General features: G+C 44.4%; 1 protein-coding gene across 1 annotated transcript; it reads right to left on the reverse strand.

The window, feature by feature from the left end:
- Positions 1–1,796: 1,796 nt before the first annotated feature.
- On the reverse strand, positions 1,797–10,054 carry Apln (apelin). The gene is made up of 3 exons (XM_021663082.2): positions 9,643–10,054; positions 4,980–5,151; positions 1,797–4,327 (listed from the first exon to the last, which is right to left on the reverse strand). Exons 1-2 carry the CDS (start codon positions 9,707–9,709, stop codon positions 4,985–4,987), a joined length of 234 nt encoding a protein of 77 aa, XP_021518757.1. The 5' UTR covers positions 9,710–10,054; the 3' UTR covers positions 1,797–4,327; positions 4,980–4,984.
- Between the last annotated feature and the right edge of the window lie 9,556 nt (positions 10,055–19,610).

Consider the following 19,610-nt stretch of genomic DNA (forward strand, 5'->3'; position numbering starts at 1 on the left):
ATTTTTCAGGTTCTTTGCCTGCCCCCTTCAACCCCTCAGGCTGCCGCCACTTCTCCAGAAATGATCAGATGAATTGTAGTTGAATCATCTAGCAGAGGTGTCTAACCTCAATCTGCAGGTTATGAGGAAAGGCATACATTTATTTTGTGTGACAGTGACATCTACAACTGTGACTCTCAAGAACTGTACAAACCAACCAGTAAGACGGCTCAGTGGTTAACTGAACTTACTACCAAACCTGATAACTTGAGTCCCATCTCTGGAACCTACAAGGTGGAATAAGAAAGACAACTCCACCCAGTGGCCCTTGACCTCCACATGTGAACTGTGGTAAGCAAGCCCACACACATGCATCCACATACCCAAATAAATAAATGGACAAAAAGAAAAAGTCACAAAATCAAGTTACCAAGAAAGCCCATAATGTTTTAAATGTCTATGTTAGGCCACCTCATAGCGATCCTGGGCCACCTGTGGCCACAGGGCCATTGACTGGATAGCTCTGAAGAGCTGAGTATTTTAACAACCAACACTGCTCTGATCCTGTTGTATTTGTTTGGTCAAGTCAAGATACCTTCAAAGGATATAACCTATTGCTCCTGCTCTCCTTAGGTCTGAAACCCAGTTATCTTTACAGAGGGACATCAGTTTCCCTTCCCTTTGTCATTTGTCCCAAGGGAGTCAAGCTCACACCCATTCACTGGTACCCATTTCACTACACTTGCCCTGTGCCCCCTGATGGCTGCTTCTCCCCTCCCTTCCCTGCCCATCATCCTCTTCCCAGATGCTGTTGAGTCTTCATGGGCCAGTTTTAATCACTTGGCCAATCTTCACTTTCCCTGATCACGCTGAGCCAGGCTGTCTCCTACTCCAAAGTTCTGTTTCATTTAATGGGGGTGGGGAGACCACCACCACCACCACCACCACCACCCCCACACACACACATTTTCTGCTTCTTTTTTTCTCATGACTAGGAGACCGTCTGTTCTACTCTACAGAGTTTGCATTCTGGAATTCACAATGTAGATTCTATAGTGACTTACACGCTATGAAACTTTGGGCTAAGAGCTTCCCCTCTCTCAGCAGGTTTTCTCATCTGTAAGATGGGAATGACAGTCTTTCTGTTCAAGACACTTCAATAATAAATGAGTTAGTAATTTTTAAAAAGCTCTTTTAAACTGCCTAAACGCTTATGGGTGAGAATTCAGTTTTCTTTTCCAGAACCACCCCTTAGCCCTTGATTTCATGTGAAATTAGAGCTCAGGGGGTGGTTAGGGATAGTGGAAAAGCAACCCATCCACAATCCAAGCTCTGTCTATGCACGCTAAGTTCCTCTGATAACCAGTTCACTTAAACAGCAAACTAGCAATTTCAAAGCTACATGTTTTCCTAAGAGGTACTTTCAACAAAATGCCATATTTTTAAGTCATTACGGTACAATGTGCAGCATTCTATTAATGATGAGATACTTAACCGTGCTTTTGGATGACTTTTCTTAGCCTATTGAGTGGTTTTGACTCTTTAGCAAGTTTGTCTGAACTCATTTTCTTTTAAAATTAAACCTTTTCAGCATTAAAATACTTGTCAAATCTACAGAACTTCTCACAAGATTTATCAAATGCAACCATTCTTATGATTTCTGTCTCCTCGTTGAATTTAGCTCTGCATTGTGTTTGCTGTGTGTATACTTAATGGGTTTATTAGCCAAATTTGCATATATCCAATGTTCCTGTCTGTTCTGCAAGATATTAACATTTTGACAACAAGCATGAAAAAGTAAGACAAATGGGGCAGGGTTTTATTGAACTCCTTGGATTTTATTTTCAAGCTATCTCATTCATCAAGCAACTCCACTTTGTTAAACATAAAATGATACATAGAAAGTCATTACCAAATGTATTTATGGCTGACAACATTTTTCAAGAAAGGCAAACTGGCTAAAAAGTCCAGAAGGTATTAAAAAATAGATAAAACAGAAGACACCCACCCAGGGTTACAAAACAACTTTTAGTAAAAATCCCACCTTTGATCAGCACGTCCTTAAATGAAATTCTTCTGAAAAAAAAAATCCTTTAAATGACACTGCCAGAAAAATAAGGACATTCTAACAGATGCCAAAGGACTTGAAAGGGGCTCAAATTTATGTGAACTGGCCCTTAAGCATAGAGTCTTTTTGTGTGCTTGTGGCAAATTGGTTTGAGACCAGTTGACCTAGAACCAATTTGAGATGCAAGCACTTACTTCCCTACACGTGCAATCTGGGCACAGGAACAAGTATGGTCTTAGGGTGAAAGGAACACCCCTCCTGAACATGACCTCAAAGAGTAAGGGCAAATTGTCAGCTTTTAACTTTTTATTATAAAGACATATTTACACAGAACAATCTTTACAACATTGAGAACAGTTATGGGAAGGGGACAGTTTCTTTAATTCAAAGGGCCTAAATAGTTTTATATAAATTAGTATAAGAACAATACACAACAACTTTAAATAAGATAGCCCACCAGATGAACTTACTCCCCTCTTCTGTTTCTATCTCCCCTCTTTCTCAGCTGTCGACCCCTTCCCGCCCCTTCCCCATAGAGTTGGGCATGGCAGGCTGATAAAGCAGGAGATGCAGAAACAGCAAAGAGGAAGAAGGCCTGGTCTCTGGTAAAGGTACCAGCAGTAGAAGAGGCACCAGCCAGCCCCACTTCAAGCCCAAGGGGTTGAGGACACTATGTCTGGCCCAGCTTCCCAGGGTGGGGTTTGAAGTGACAGCAGCAGAGCAGCAGCAACAGCAGCAGCAGATGGGAAGGCTTTGGAGAGGGGTGGATAGGCAATCTTGGATTATTATGGGGCTTGGGGGTCCTGACTCCCCCTGCCCTACACCCATATAAGTAAATATCAAGCTTATGTCTTCTCTTTTCTCCCTCCTGGGAAGCCTCTGAGAAGAACATCTGTTTAAGCAAAAGATGAGGTTCTCCCTTCAGGGAAGGGCTGCAAAAAGGCTCATAGTGAGAGATGAGATCTCTTGGTGGAGTGAAATACACTACCTACACATCCTCCCATCTTTCCTTCTTTCTTCCTTCTCTCCTTCCTTTCTTCCCCTTTCTAGCCTCTGACATTTCCCCCCAAAGCCACAAGAACAAGTCAATATAGGAGCTCAGAACAACCAGTGTCAGGGGCTAAATGGTAGTTTCAGTGCCTGAGAACCCTAATTAAAATAGCTTGAGCCTGGGCAGGGGGCTGGGACTAGGCCTATTTAGGGTACCATTTCACCACTTATGGAGGAAGAAGCTCCATTTCCACACAGAACAGTTCACAGCTGGTTTCCCCCTCCTTTCCTATCCTTCCCAGCCACTGCCTGCACTAAGCCCAGCAAAAGGCACTTCATTTGTTTTGAAAGGACATCACTGAGAGGGAAAAGGATATCATAAAGTGGGAGTTGGGAGACCTGATCCCCTCTGAGCCTCTGCAATGGCTCTGAGCAGGCCACTTTCCAGGGCCTCTGTTTGTGCAAGCTTTTGCATAAGGAAGCTAAATGATCTACAAGGGTCCTTTGGGCTCTAACTTTCTATGATTTTTAAGGGGAGGGGGCAAAAACAGCTATTCTGCTTAGTTAGCTTTTACTCCCAGGAGAGTATAGAACCATGTAAGGGTCAGTACTCTCCCCTTCTGATCTGGGAACTGGACTAGCTGCAATAGAACAAAGGGAGCAAGGATGTTAGGAGACACAGTGACAAAGTACTTCATGGGCTCCTCTCTTCCTTTAACAGGGCCAGTGAGACCTAAGAAAGAGGCCATGACAGCTTTTTCTCCTCACTCCTTCACCACACCCACATGTCAGTGTTGCCATGCACCTTCTATGTATCCCAACACCCAATCCCTCTAAATCAAAGTCTCATTGCACATCTCTGTATTCTCTTCCAGGGGAGAGGTCCAATTGATGAGAAAGTAAGGGGGCGCAAGAATCCATTGAAGAAGGGAGTGCTCCAGTCCAGTTGCCAAGGCAAATGAGAAGAGGGAAGGGCCAAGTGAATGGTAAGGCCAATAGATAGGGTCTAGAACATGGAGCAGGCCAAGGAAAAGCTGTGTCTCCAATGGCATTACAAGGAGTGGCCAGGAAGATGGGTCAAATGGATCCTTGTGAGAGAAATGGAACCATCCAAGTGAAGGGCAAGACCATGCCATTAGAAGAACTTGGTGAGTGAGAAGAGCCAGGACCATCAGCAGCTATAACAGGTATAAGGTGAGAGCCAAATGGACATGAGGGTTCCAGAGAAGAGAACAAATCTGTGGAGCGGAGAGAACAGCACCGGGTGCGCACTTGGAGATTCCTTCAATCCTAAAGAGACAAAATGACCAGCGAGAAATCACAGACATATCCTAGGTCAAAGGAATCCCTTAGAAGAAAAGAGACATAAGTCATGCCCACTCCACCCCTAACCCCAAGGTTCCAAGTTAATTCCCTTTGATTCTGGCTGCAGTGAGAGGGGAAGCAGGCCAGCCCTCAGGGACAGGCATAAACCCTGCTCTCTCTGCAGCCACTTTTCATTCTTCTCTGCTTCTCACAGATCTGGACAGCTAACACTCAGGCTCTTCTGTTCCCTACCTGACTATCACATGGCTCTCTGTTCTTTCCCTTCAACCCTGAGCCTGGTAAAAGTGCACGCTGAATATCTGTAGGCATGCTCTTAGCAAACCTCTCTAGCCATGGCCTCCAGAACTGTCCAATGACACCAGTCTTCCCAATCCCAGGGAGAAGGAGAGAAGAAAACTAAACACTTAGCTCTTGGGAGGGAGTCGGGAGATTGGTCCCAAGTGCTAAGCCCTTCTCTGGGCTTATATTATAGAAGTCTCCTTTTCTATAAAATAGATAAATAATATGACTACTTTTTACTAGCTTCAAGGAAGCGCTACGACCCCTGTGTGTCTGGCCTTTGATAGTAGAATGTCCATCCCCTTTGGTGCTACCAGCTGACAAGGGGCTATAATACCTGATTCAGAAAGGCATGGGGCCCTTATGGGAGAGACGAGGACGTTGTCTGCGAAATTTCCTCCTGCCTCCCTGCCAGGGCCCTGGTCCAGCCCTCGAAGCTCTGGGCTGCACCAGGTAGTGCATGTTGCCTTCTTCTAGCCCTTTCCCGTCTGGAGGCAGCATCAGTGGCACTGCAGAGAGGAGAAAAATCTGTTAAGAATGTAGAGGGAGACAGTAGAGGAAGCCACAGTCAAAGGGACAGTGCAAATTCTCCACAAGGTGGCGCTCTCATATTTTTCTTTTCTACCCTAATGAAAAGATGTCCCATTCGTACACTGTTCTGAGGCAAGTAGAGTCACTCTTTTTACCATTGAGGTAACTGATTTTATAATCTTTGGACAGTTATATCACGTATCTGCAGGCACAAACAAGCTCTTCCTTTGGAAATGTCCTAATTGGGGGTTCACTCTGCAGCATCAAGCCTATACTTGGCTGTGGTGGGGGAACAATTTCCCATGGCACACCTACAACTGGTATACTTCAAACATACCAAACATACAACATCACAATGATGCCCCTTCATGGACCCATACCCAGATGTCACAGTTATTGAATGGAATCATGTGTGCTTCACCACTTCTTCTTCCTCCTCCTCTTCCTCTTCTTCTTTTATTTATTTATTCATTTATTTATTTATTTTTGGCTTTTATATTTTAAAGCAAATACCAAATGCATGTCACTCTATGCTTATATCCTTTGATAGTTAACCCACTTCTGTGTGCTAGATATCTCATTTGTCTCTTTTGGGTACTTCATCAGTAGTTAGGTGTCTTTGTCTCCCTTGGACACTTCATCAATAAGTTGAGCCTTTTCCATGCTCTTGAAGCTTTCTTGTGGGTGTGGCTGGGATACAACTAACTAAGCCTACTTTGTACTGGGTTATAGTCAGCCTGTGACCATATTTAGAGGCTAAGAAATATGGTACAAGTGAGTAAAGGAGGTGGGAACTGTGACCTGTAGGAGTATGCTACACAAGAAGAGGAGTGGATTGTTGGGGTTAGCACCTCCCCACCAATCTACCATTCTAGATCACACCTACTACCCAAAATCTGATAGAAACTCTTTTCATTCTAACCTCACCTGGCTTCTGTTATGCTATCCCAGGCTCCTGTCTCCATCTGCCCACATATGGCTTAGTACAAAAGTTATCGGATGCCACTGAGCCCTAACAATGGAATGCAAGTTGTACATGAAGTTGTTGGGAAAGATGAGGGAGAAAGGCACATTTGACAGCTCTCATGGAGCCAGTAGTACATCAAGAAAGCTGAGCTATGATCCAGACACACTCTTGGCCATTTAGAAGCGGACAGTGTGCAGAGATGAGACAGCTCTGGGGAAGAGGCAGATGAGCAGGATGCTTATGCAATGCTCAAGATGGGAGTGGTCTTCAGAAACACCGTAGTGCCTGAGGCTAATGATAATGAATACCAGCCTCTGTTCCCTGCACACCATCAGATTTGCCTTCAGCTTTATCCCTGTTTCTTGAATTTCATTGCTGTCCATCAAGGAATTCCCACGACTGACTCACAATTTCCATATATCCATTTGGTTACTCCTCCATTCTCCAATCCTTCCTGCCTCCAACACCCCCATATTCTGGCTCCTTCATCAACTCTTTGGCTTATGAGTCTTCAGCTTACACACAATTTCCAGGCATTTTGTATCCTCTTGGTTCAAAATTGGGAGAGGTTTGTCCTTGTGGCCCTCTTTGCACAGACTTTAAAACTGCTATTTTTCCTCCCCATTCAGAGCCAGACCAGCACACTACTCTCTCTCTCTCTCCCTACAACATCCTTCCATTCTTGTCCAGGAAAAAACACCAGACCTATTAGGACCTAGGAGTTTACAAGGGTTGGCTTGCCATACTTCCATGCTCATGGTTAAAGTGTGTTAGTGTGCCAACTGAACTTCTAAACCTAAAATCCATGAGAATCAAGATAAAAAAAATAATAGTAGTCCTTTGGAGGCAGAAGTGTTAGGTACTGCTTCTGTTTGATTGACCTAAAGCTAATACCATGTGTGAAGGGGCTGAGAGAGCACCATTGTTACATCCCCACCAGTTGATTTAGCCGATGGTCTAAGTTTTACAATTTCATCAACAGTTACCCTAAGCCTTGAGGGTGGCTCTGAGTGATGCTGATGAGAAAGCAGAAGCAGAGACACATTTCAGGTGTGGGGTGACCACCATGTAGCCATTCATAGTGAAAGGACCCCAAGAACTTTAAAAAAGTGAGGCCTTGGTTCTCATGTCCCTGCCTTCAACTACTGGATTTGGAACAATGGTCCAGGCCATTGTATCCTAGGGGTAGAGCAGACATGTATGGATGGTGCCAGGAGGGAAAATGTATCACCCCTCCCATGTCCTAATGACCTGTGACTGTCAGTGTCTATTGCAGTCAGGGAGGACGTGGGGGAAGAGCACTATAGGAAGAGAGGTCAAGAGCCAGGATGAGCAACATGCTGACAGTGGCTCAGACTTAAGCCAGGAAGATGTCTAGACTCTAGACCTGCAGAGAAGATCCACCCTGAGCTCACTGAGATTCAGTCAGGCCTGGGAAAGCAGCCACCCCAGAAGCCACTTGGCCTCTTCAAACCTATTGGGTTGGAGCTCATTGTTCCTCCCCATCGCAGGAAGTCCCTGGGCTCCTCCTGAACTCTGATCCAATCACTCACTGTTTCCTACTTTTGCTGCTGAGTCTAGTCAGATAAGCTGATACCTGAAACCCTGGCTTTTTCCTGTCTGAAAAAACAAATTAGAAGCCACTGATTCTCATCACTGCAGAGGTCCTGGCTGTACAAAAGGCATTCGTTAGAGACAGAGAATACCCCAAATATACTTCAGTATGCACTTTCAACTCATTTTCTGCTTAAAAGGAAGCAGGGGTTATTTCCCAGAGAATCTCAAGCCAAGAGGATTGGAACCCTTGTTCGAGTGAGGCAACTGCATTTTCAAGCTGAGAACTGCAGCCATGGGAAGAAGGGGATTTGATTTTCATGCAACCCAAACTCCGACCCTGCTGAGACACACAAAGGAGTCTATGTAACTTTTCAGGAACACGCCAACCTCAGTAGGAATGGCACACCTGTCTTCTTGTTCAGAGTCAGGTCTGTATAGTGAGTGCTTTAAAAGTCCAACCTGAGGTTCCGATGGAGATCCCACTGGGAATGCTACATCCACTGCTCTGCAGTAATGTTTGCGTCTCTGGAATATGAGACACTCTTCGCCTAAACATTCACCTTCACTGAAACACTTTCCTTCTCTGGACCAGGCTCTGGAAAGCCTGGCCTCCATTTGACTAGCCTTAGTACCATACTGTTGACAAGCCTGGCTCAGGTTACAAGAGTGCCTAGAGTTTGGAACTGGGGATGGAGTAGAGATGTCCTCCACATTGGGAGGGGTAGAGTAAGCTGTCCTTATGCTGCATATTGGAGCAGAAGCTGGCAGAAGGGAGTGGAAGGAGAGAAAATGGTGCTCAGAGACTAAGAGACACCTCCCTGTGACTCTAGCCCTGGCACTGGCAACTGTCCACCTGGTCTTGACCTTGCCTTTCTGTTGTGCCAGGCAGGCTGCAGTGACAGCCAGATCACATGAGTGGGGCAGCTGAAGGTGGGAGCTGGCAGCAGGAGGTTCTGACACACAGAGGACAGGCAGCCTGGGCAAGGGGCTGGAGGGACACTGAGGACCCACACAGAGGACCGGCAGCATGGGCAGGGGCTGCTGAGACACTGAGGACTTGGACTGAAGTAGGCAGGGGAGTATCATTGCCAAGAATTTCCAGGTGAGGGTTTTGTACAGGTGGAGGTGAAGGTATCCCCTTCCCTGAGCTGCATGGAGGTTGTCAGATCAAATGCTTGTGTTTTGTGGTTTGGTACCTGGAGACAGGAAAACCAAAGTTATACTTGGGGCAAAAATGGAGAATGAAGCCAAAATATAGAAGAACCAAGTCTCCTGAGAGATGGAAGCTATGGGCCCGCTGTCCCACAGTGGAACAGGGAACATGATTATCCAGGACCGTGGAGTACAGGAGAAAACCAGCCTGGCCCTGTCCAGTTCAGATCTGCCTAAGGAGGCTGCTAAAGCACAGGCTGACTATGCAACAAGTGTCACATCTAGTGTCAGCACATCAGCCCCAGTAGCTTGAGCCCCTGGACTGGCCAGTGGCCCCTAAACTCCAAGACCCAGAGACCCTCAACGTAGAGTCCTGACCCACTCAGTTCAGGTCAGTGGCCTCCATTGATCCACGACGTGAGCGGGACATACCCCCATTCTCCTCCGTACCACGTGGGTTACAGAGTACAGGACACAGGATGTAAGTCTGAGGCCCTGAGAACCTTAAACTACTAAGGACATTCAGGAGGGGCTTAAATGGTGATGTACAAGGTAATAAGGAACCTCATGCTGCCCGAGGGAACAGCACCTACATGGCAAGTGGCCCCTGGCCCTGGAAGCCCTGTCAGTCTGCCTTCAGTTGTGGCTGGAGCGTGGCTGTTCCTGCATAGTTCGCCCTGGGTTTCCTGGGAGGCGGGAGTTGCTCGCGTGGGCCGGAAAGAGAGGAGTTCTTAGGCTGCAGCTCAGGAAAGCCCCGGAGGAAGCCCAGGCTAGTGGAAGGGCACGCACTCACCTCCACACACCGCAGTCAAGGAGAGCCAGAGTAGCAGCAGCGCCTGCATGCAGAGCCCCAGATTCATGCTGCAACTCGGTCCGCTGCAGCCCTGAAGAGCCAGCGGGTGGGCGGAGAGGCCAGGCACCCCAGATGCAAAGAAAGGCGCGAGCCGGGGCTGGCACGTGCGGGCACAGAGCTCGCGTGTTTCCCGGACAGCGGGAGAGTGAGTGCCCCAGACGCACCGCTTGCTGCTGGCCCCACGTCTGCTCGCCTCCTCTGCAGTCTCCTCTACCGCAGCAGGGCTGGCCTTGGTGGCTCCCGGACAGGACGGCCGCAAAAACTAAGTGGCTGACTGTGGCTCCCAACTACCCGTTGACTGAGGCTGCAAGAGCGAATGCTTTCCTCCTCACTTCGGGGGCTGCATTTTGTAGCTTGTGGTTTGGCAGCGATCCCACTTGGTCATGTGGTCATCGGGAGGGCTGGGCGGGGGCCAGGAAGAGGGAGAGGGAGCAAGCCTCCTGTACCGCCCCCCTCCCGGCAAGCGTGCTGCAGTCCTATCCAGGGTGCGGGAAGGAACCCCGAGGTGGCCCCACAACAAAGGCTGAGCGGCTGCTGGGACAACCCACAACCGCTACCCAGACAATGCCTGCCTGGCTGGGGTCCAGAGGGTTGATAGAGACCTGAAGGATTTCAAACACAGCAAGCATTTGGAGCAGTGAGGGGCACACTTAACCCTTTCTCATCTGGTTTCCTTAACTGCCGTCAGGATACCAGGGCATTTGGAAAAGGACCGTATTTGGGCTCCTTCCAACACCCTCCCTCCATTTCTGACCCTGGCCATGTTCTTTTCTCTCTCCTTATAACTCTTCATTCCTTCCTATGGGTTTGCTCAAGACCTTCCCCTACTCCACCTCCTTTCTCTTCTGCACCTTCAACTGAATTAGAATTGGTGGTGATTCCCTAGGTTGTGCATAGGACTTGGATAACTGCCTACCAGCCTTATTTCTCCTCCTGTCTCCAAGCGAGTACCCTCTACCTCGGCCTGACCCTATGAGTGAGCTCTTAATGCATGCTCCAAAACCTCAAAATCCCACCCAATCAAAAAGCCACCCTCCTGTCCCTGTCTCCCAGTCCTGCCCCACCCCCATACTGACCTCTGGTTCCTCTTCACTGTTGGGAGACATTGTGCAAGTTATACCTTGTTGCTTAAAACTATCCCCTATTTAGTTTTGTCTCTTTACGGGGAAGGAGGAGCCTCCGAACTCAGCCTTATTTATTTATTTATTTATTTATTTATTTATTACATTCAGCTGGGATTCCCCTATAGTAAGAGGGTCCTGGGGTCTGTTTCCTTTCTACTGTAGACTCTTAGCTCCTTTTACAGCCATAGAAATGCACCGCTTCTTTCATCAGAGTGAGAACTCCTAAGACAGGACCCTAATGATTTCAATCTTCTGAGTCCTCAATATCATTCTCTGCACATAGGTGGCACTCAACACATGTTAAAAGATTAAATCAATAGGTGTTTCCACCTTGCAGCAAGCCCAAACGTTTGCTCCAAGTGTACATCCAAATGTACCCGAAAGGTACAACAAATAGTGTTTCTAGGTACCACAGATGATGTGAAAACTATGGTACACTACTATGAAATATCTTTGAGGTGGGAGTGGTGGCATATGCCTGTAATCCCAGCACTCAGGGAGGCAGAGGCAGGAGGATCGCTGTGAGCTTAAGGTCAACCTGCTTTACAAAGCGAGTCCAGGACTGCCAAGTATACAAAGAGAAACCCTGTCTCAAAAAACCAAAAACAAAAAAACAAAAAAACAAAAAAAACAAAACTTTGAAATTTTGCAACATTCTGATACATACACTTTGTCAGTCTCCCTCTGCCAAAACTGTCCACAAGAAAGTGGCCTTTTTTTTCTATATAAATGCAACCCCAGACCCAGAAAAGTCTCAGAGATAACTGGTTCTTCTGCATATATGATACTGAATATATGAGTAAACTATTCAAATAAGTCAGGGAGTTGGATGGGAATAAGATAGGGTTCCTGATAATGGTTTGTGAACCAACTGGCCACATTAAATAGAAGAGGGACTAGGTAGAATGAATGTCTTTTCATCTGAGGGATCAAGGCTGATTCGTTCTTTCTTTTTTTCTTTCTTTCTTGGCTTTCCTACTAGAAAGAGTAGTTCAGTGAAAAAAGAGAAACACTGTCCTCTAGACATACCTGCTGTAGACCGTTGCTACCCTCGCCCACACTCATTGGAAGTATGGGAAGGGTAATCTCTGCTCTCCCCACTCCTGGGTCCTTCAGAAAGAAATGAGATCATGTGCCTAAAGGCACTCTACAAATTTGGAAGAAACCTTTTTTACAGAATCATTCTTAAGAAACTTACTGATCTGGTTCTTTACTGAGCAAGCCCATGACACCTAACTAAGTACTCCCCCCAAATAGAAACTTTCATATTTAATTGCACATTTACCAGGATATGCATGGTGATTGCTGAGTGGTTAGAGTAGTGTTTTCCAATATGATAGCTACAACCACATTCTAAGTAAAGTTAAATTTCAGTTCTTTAGTTACATTGGCCATATTTCAGTCACTCTAGCCATGCAAGCATGACTTGTAGCTACAGTACTAGACAGCATAGGACATGGCCTTCATCTTCTACAGAAAGTTCTATTCAGTGTCTGCTTATAAAACCTTCCTTTTCCTGGTGCCCATCTTACCTACTGCCATGGCTAATCTTCATTATCAAGTTGCATATGTGAGGGCATTTCAGAAGAGATAAGCTTCTGTCCATTGATGACTTAGTTTCCATCCATGTGAAGGACAATCTGAGGCACACCTTGGTGTATATATTGCTGGGAACAGAGATGAGATAGCTGACCTATGTGAAACCAGCATGTCATTAGTCCCCACATCAACACTAAGCTATACAGGTCCACGGTGTCTTATTACTATCAGCTATTTAGCCACTCAATTGACTTACCTGCCCCTGTGTATTATGGGTTTGTGTAAGCAATGTGTTTCATTATTTTTAAACCTCAGATTTTAGTAATCAATTTTAATTCTGCCCCTCAATACCTTATACTAGCTGTGTGGCTCCAGATGCTCTTCTGAGGATTCAGAGCTTCTTCTGCACAGTACAGGTGTGTGTGTGTGTGTGTGTGTGTGTGTGTGTGTGTGTGTGTGTAAAGTCATATGTTGGAACTAAATTCCAGGTGATAGTATTAAGAGAAGAGGAGCCTTGAGGCTTTTGGAAGGTGATTAATTCATGAAGGCCCTGTCCTCAATCCTCATGAGTAGATTGGAACTCTTATAAAGGAGGTTGAGGGAAACAATCCAATGTTCTTTTATTTTATTTTTCTGAGTCAAGGTTTCTCTGTGTAGCCCTGGCTGTATTGGAACTTGCTTTGTAGACGAGGCTGGCCTTGAACTCACAGGGGTCCACCTGTGTCTCTGCCTCCCAAGTGCTGGGATTAAAAGTGTGTGCCACCATGCTTGGCCCAGATGTTATTTTCTTACCCTTTTGCTTTGTGATAGTTAATTAGCAAGATAGTTAATCTTGATGGTTAAGTTGAGAGAATACAGAATCACCTAAGAGACAAACCTCTAGGTCTCTCTGTGGGGCATTTTTAGAGAGATTTAACTGACATCAGAAGACCCATCATGAGTGTGGGTGGCACAATTCCATGGATAGAGAGGGCCTCAGACTAAATAAAAGGGACTTGTCTCACATGTAGGAGATCCTAGATTCAACCCCCAAAAGCAGGGAAGGAATAGAAGAAAATGAGTGAACATAAATGGAACACAGGTATTCATTTCCCCACTTCCTGACTGTGGGTGTAATGCAATCAGACACCTCACACTCCTGCTGCCATGACTTCTCCACCATGATGGAGTATTTCCCCTCAAACCATGCATCACAAAGCAATCTTTTCACCCGGAAGTCAACTTTTTTTTTAAAGTAGTTTGCCACAACAACCCCCAAAGTAACTTATACATGTCTCTTCTGCCATGTGAAAATATAGCATTGAAACCCCTTACTCCCCACTCCCTACCCCAAAGGAGGACACACTCAGGATGCACCAAGTGGAAGTGAAGAAAGTTTGGAAGCTGTCACCAGGTAAAACCTGTTGGTGTTTTGATCTTTGACTGCCCAATCTCTACAACTCTGAGAAATATATTTCTACTGTACATAATTTACCCTGTCCCTGACCTTTTGTTACAGCAGCAGGAACAAAGGGTTATAGTTGGGCAGTTCAATGAGACAATGCACGTAAATTCCCTAGCAAGTCTGCCTCCACACTAGGTGCCATGCAATGTTAGTTTTTGCCTTTGCCTGACATACCCCTCTCCCCACCTTGAAGTCTGGCCTCCGGCCTCCTGGAACTGATGAGGTAGGAAGCGCTCTGTCTTTGCCCTGCTTCCTCCACATCTGTCTTCTTAATAGTTAGCAAAACTGATCATTATCTTATTGCCCCCAAAGCACCAATACTTTTGGGGGCTAATCTGATGAATCCAATTGATCTAGAGATTTGAAATATGATAGTTAATCATGCCTTCCAGAGCTTAGGGGAAACAGTGCTGTGCCCTAAGGTAAAAATCAAACTCTACCTTGTCAAGCAAGGAAAATCTCTGGTGACTTTAATTTTACATTTTTCTAAACAATGCTTACTTGGTTTTAAAAATCAACTTTCATCTCAAAGGTCCATCCGCTGAAGCCTCAGAATGCAATCCTGTTACAGCCCTCGATACCTGTACCCATCGATGTTAACAATAGTAATGATGGTAGGTAAAATTTGTTATACAAGTTCTATGTGTTAAGCACCATCCTGAGTGTTTTAAATGCATTAACTTATTTAATCTTCACATCTGTGAGGCAGGGATGATTCTTCATCACCTCCACTTCATAGATATGTCAACTGATGTTAACAGAGGTCAAGTTATTTCCTCAGGTCTGCCTAACCTCAAAGCCTATATTCTCCTGTTGCTGGGCACCAAGAAGCAATTTTCCACTTCTTGCATCCATCCATTGCTTTATTTGAGTCTCTAACATCTAAGTCAGACTCTCTTAAATTAGGAAGTAATGAAGCATAGTGAGAAAACACATAGGGCTACTATAGCAGTTCTGTCACTTACTAAATGTTTAACTATATATAAAGCATTAACCTTTTCTGAGCCTCCACTGCCTTGTTTGAAAAACAGGCTACCCTAGCACTGGCTCCCTGGGTTTTTTGGGAGGTTTAAATGAATCAGAATAAGTATTTGGAATAGGGCTTGGTTTCGATGATGAGGTGAGCATTGTATAATTGCTACATACTCTCATAGATATCTGTGTATATTTCTTAACAATATAAGATAGTAAGACTGTGTCTTATTCATTTTTTTGTCTTCTCTCCAGTAGTACTGTTTCCCAAAGCTAGTTCTCAGAGAGTGTTCATTGAATGAAAGAAAGAATTGTACTAATCATTGTTCTAGGCTTGAGACACACCAAGAGTTGTTATTTTGGGCAAAATCATCACAACTTGCCCACAGGATTTTAGATGAGTCAACACCAACAGTTAACAGCAATACTCAAAGACGTGACCACCCTCAACCCCAATTGGACAGTGGTTACTTTTTACCGGAGCAATATAAATAATAGAATGAGTGAGGAGAAAGGTCATCTAGGTAATGATATGCCTGACCAACAACCAGAGAGATTTTGTATTAACAAGAGTTCCAACTCCCTTCATTATACAGATATAGAAACTGGAGCCCAGGAAAGGAAAGTGGTTTGCCCAAAGTTGGTGCCAAACTCAGGACTAAGGGACATTAACTCTCATAACTTGCTTTTCCTCTCTACCTTTCCAGCCTTTTTCTAAGGGATTACTAGCAAAGCAGCAGTTTCCAAGCTGGCTGAGGCTACACATGGGACTCTCAGTTCACACTCTAGTCCTTCTAGAGTCAGTGTTGGTCACCTAACTTGTTCCCTAATACAAAGCAAAATTTGCAAGCGTGGTTCAGCAGCAATGGCACTGTTGTTTGTTTTTTTATTTGATTGTTTGTTTTGTTTTGTTTTTAAGTTGTAGAAGAAGAGCCTCAGACTGTCCCCTGTCTCTAGAGTTGCTTTAAAAGAAACCTTATAGGAGAGCCTACAAGCTCTTAGTTGATGCCTTCTAACTAGATTCATGACAAATGAATTTCACTTGTTCAAGCACAAATAAAAAAATATGACTTCATTGTCTCATGTCCAAATACCTGGGTGGATTTTGCTTTTTGTTTTGCTTTGTTTTTTAGATTCTACCGATGACAACTGTGCTCTTTTCCACCAGAGTGACCACCGCAATGCTTGCCATACCATGGCAGATGCTTAAGGTTTAAGACCACAGAATAGAGAAGAGAATGACAAGTATGTGGAACCTGGCTTGAAATGTTGTTAATCAGAAGACCCTAATTGCCATTCAGAGAAACTAACCATATTGTTGAGGTTTCATGGATTTTTTTCAGTATTTCTTCTTCAACTAGCTGTATAATTCTTTCCCTAGTCTGTGTCCAACACCTCTTTATCATTATCACCTAACACTGACCACAGAATTAGATCCTGTCTTTCACCTAAACCCTTTTCCCAAGCACACAGAACCAAATACTAACCTTTTATTGTAGTTAACCTTAATTGTTAACTGGATGGGTATTAGAATCACCATGGAAACAACCTTCTGGGTATTAACTAGGAAAGATTGTCTATATTAGGCTAATAGATGGGAAGACTCACCTAAACATGGGTGGCTGAGTTTCTAAATTAATCATAAAAATGAAAGGGAGCTGAGCCAGAGAGATGGCTCAGTAATTAATAGTGCTTGCTGCACAGTCACAGGACTGCAGTTCATATCTAAAACCCCAAGTAAGAAGCCAAGCATCCTTAACACTCCTGTAACCTCAGCTATGAAGGAGGCAGAGATTGGAGGATCACTGAAGCATGCTGGCTTCCAGCCTGTCAAAGAAAACATAAGTCCCAGGTTCCGGGAGAGACCCTGTCTCACATATCTAGGCAGAGAGTGGTAGAGGAGGACACTCAATGCTCTCTTCTGGCCTCTAACCATACACATGGCAGATGCACCCATACTAAATACACACACATTCAAATACATTTAGATGTGTGTGTGTAGGCATGCATGCAGGCCTACATATACATGTACATGCACACACACACACACACACACACACACACATAAATGAATAAATCTTTTTAAAAGAGGACCTCTCTACTATGATAAGCTATACATTAAAACATGAGCACAAAAAAAAAAAAAAAAACCCTTTTTCTTTGTTTCTTTTGCCAGACAATTTGTCACAGCAACAAAACTAATAACTAATACAATACCCATAGAGTAGCCCACTTTCCAGTCACATCCTTGGCATTTACTAGTGCTATTCCATGACAATTCCTTCTACAGGTGCTTTTTTAGACACTTTCAAATTGGCTCCCGTTGGCTAGGTTCAACCCACTTCTACTACATGCTTTTTCTAAACTCCTTGCAAAATATGTTCATTCTCAGGTTGTTGAACATATTTAGGAGGCACCATAGGTTCCCACAAAATATATCTCAGTTGACTAACAACCATGTTTTTGAACGACCTAACGTTAGTGGGATTCGCATAATCTGCCATATCTCGGTTGCCTTTGAAGGGTTCACGCTTCACAATTCAATAGGTTCTAAGAAGAATCCACCAAGAAGAGTCACACCTCTGCCATCAACCTCATGACCCTAGTCTAAGCCACACCAGGGTGTGCTTTTCTCTCCTATATCTTGTCTGATTCCTTCTGAGCCTGCCTCTTCCAGAAGCACATAGATCTCTGCTCTTCTTGTTTGTCTTTCAGAGCAGTTTCATTTCCTCTTCACATCCTCTATGAAGTCTCCCAGGAGCCTCCATCCTTCCTCTTCCTTAGGGTCTATAAATACTCTGGTACCCAAGGGATGTATGGTAATTCTTTCCTCACCAAGCAATGCCCACTGAGCTAAGAGTGCCACACCCCAAATAGTAAGTTTATCTCTGAAGTCCCATGTGCCAGCAAACTTTTCTTACTCTTGCATTGCTGGCTAATGTTATCAAGACTTGCATTAGACAGGGTATTATAAGATCTTGAATCTCGAAAAGTGGTGTGCTGAGCCAGGTCAATGACTGTTGGAAACTGGGTGTTGGGTCCATGACCAGGTGGGTTATGAACTCAATAATAATATCAAAGGCAGAGAAATGATGAAGTCATCTTTGAGATCCACAGGGGCTGAGTCTAGGACTGTGCCATTTTATGGCTGTCCTCAGCATTTAGTCAGCATTTGACACATACTAAGTATTCAGGTCCTTTCTGACTGAACATATGACAAACAACGAATGAATGATTGTGAGCATCTATGTTTTTGTACCTCGTTCTTCTAAAAAGTGAGAAAAACAATGCCTATTTTACTAAATTCAGTAAGAATTTGAAAGAGAAATGTAAGGTGGACTGTAGATATAGGTCAATGGTATAACATCTTCTTAGAAATGTAGGGGAAGGGACTCTGTAAACCATGAGTTACTCTCCCAATTCAAGGAATCATGACACAGGTTAATATATCCATATCTAGCCATTCCCATGAGTAAGACTTGCAATACTCAGGTCTTAGGGTCTGCTAGAGAAACAGAGATGGAGATGGGAAAGGACACTTGAAGTCTACATCTTTCTGGATAGGAAGAGTTTTTGTGGCTCTGCACGGAAAATACAATTACAAGAATACTCAGTTCCCATGCTTTCAGGCTTAATGCTCAGAACTTATCCCCCTCTGAATCAAGAAGGAAAGGGTATTCTCAGGTGTAAGTATTGCCCGGAGCCATCTCAGGTATTTAGGGTATTCAATGCCTTCTTTTAAAACATCTAATCAGGTCAGGCTGAAGATAGGATGACAGATTTCTGGGCTAAGTTTGTCTTTGTGGTGCTTCCCATTAGGTGATCCATCAGCCATGACACTGACCTAAGGCACTGCCAGTTGACAAATGACTTTGAAGCATGCCTCTTGGCTTTTGCGTTCTTCTACTTCCATGTCTTCTTGGTTTTCACTTCGAACAGGCAGGGAGGGTATCACCTCCTTCCTCTTGCTTCTGAGGCACATCCATCTAAAGAGTATCCCTAGAGGCGCAACATTCCAGGTCTTTGGTTTCTTATATTTGATTTCCCCAGACCCTATCAAGTCATAATCTCCTTTCCTGCAGGGAAGGGACACTTCCACCTCTTCCTCCATATCCTCTTAGCTGCTTGCATTTGGGCCTGGAGACCTTAAAGGGTTTCTTATTTCCATTTTGTCTTTCATTGTTTTCTCCCCTGGGATATCTATATACACACAGCTCTGAGATCCCTCACTGGTCTGGAATGTCCGCAGCAAGCTGATCCTCTGAATCATACACTTAAAGAAATTGGAAAGAGCAGCACTCATTAGGCTGTCATTTCCTCAGCTTCCTCCTCTGACCTGGATGTCTTCCCACTTGCTTGATGATGTGCTTTCCTGTTCTGTCCCCTGCTCTTTGAAGCTGTCTATGCAGCTCCAGAGAGGTAGGTAGAGGCATGTCTGCAAGATCCAAGCTAGATTTCTAGCTTTGTCTCACTGATTTAGATATCCCAGGAAAAACACTATTTCAGTAGACCAGTTCAGGGTAATTCCCTTCAGTAAGTTCTGCAGAATCAGAGCTGGAAAAGACCTTCCAGTTCATCTGTTTAAAGATCTCCTCATTTTTATATATCATTATAAAGATATAATTAGCATAAAATAATATATACAATTTATCGTGTACAGAGTGTGCAGTTTACTAATTATTTGTGTGTGTGTGTGTGTGTGTGTTGTGTGTGTGTGTTTCCAATTTGATACAAGATAAAGGCATCTAGGAAGAGGGACCTTCAGTTGAAGAATTGTCTCCATCATATTGGCCTGTGAGCAAGTCTTTGCAGACAGCATTTTTTTGATT

The sequence above is a fragment of the Meriones unguiculatus genome, chromosome X (genome assembly GCF_030254825.1).
Source record: "Meriones unguiculatus strain TT.TT164.6M chromosome X, Bangor_MerUng_6.1, whole genome shotgun sequence".
NCBI classification, from domain to species: Eukaryota; Metazoa; Chordata; class Mammalia; order Rodentia; family Muridae; genus Meriones; species Meriones unguiculatus.

What these genes read in the sequence shown, in the direction of transcription:
- Apln (XM_021663082.2), bottom strand. Translation starts at nt 9,709, where the DNA reads ATGAATCTGGGGCTCTGCATGCAGGCGCTGCTGCTACTCTGGCTCTCC. An exon ending in CTTGACTGCGGTGTGTGGAG is followed by an intron (nt 5,152 to 9,642) that starts GTGAGTGCGTGC and finishes TCCTCTCTGCAG; the next exon opens with TGCCACTGATGCTGCCTCCA.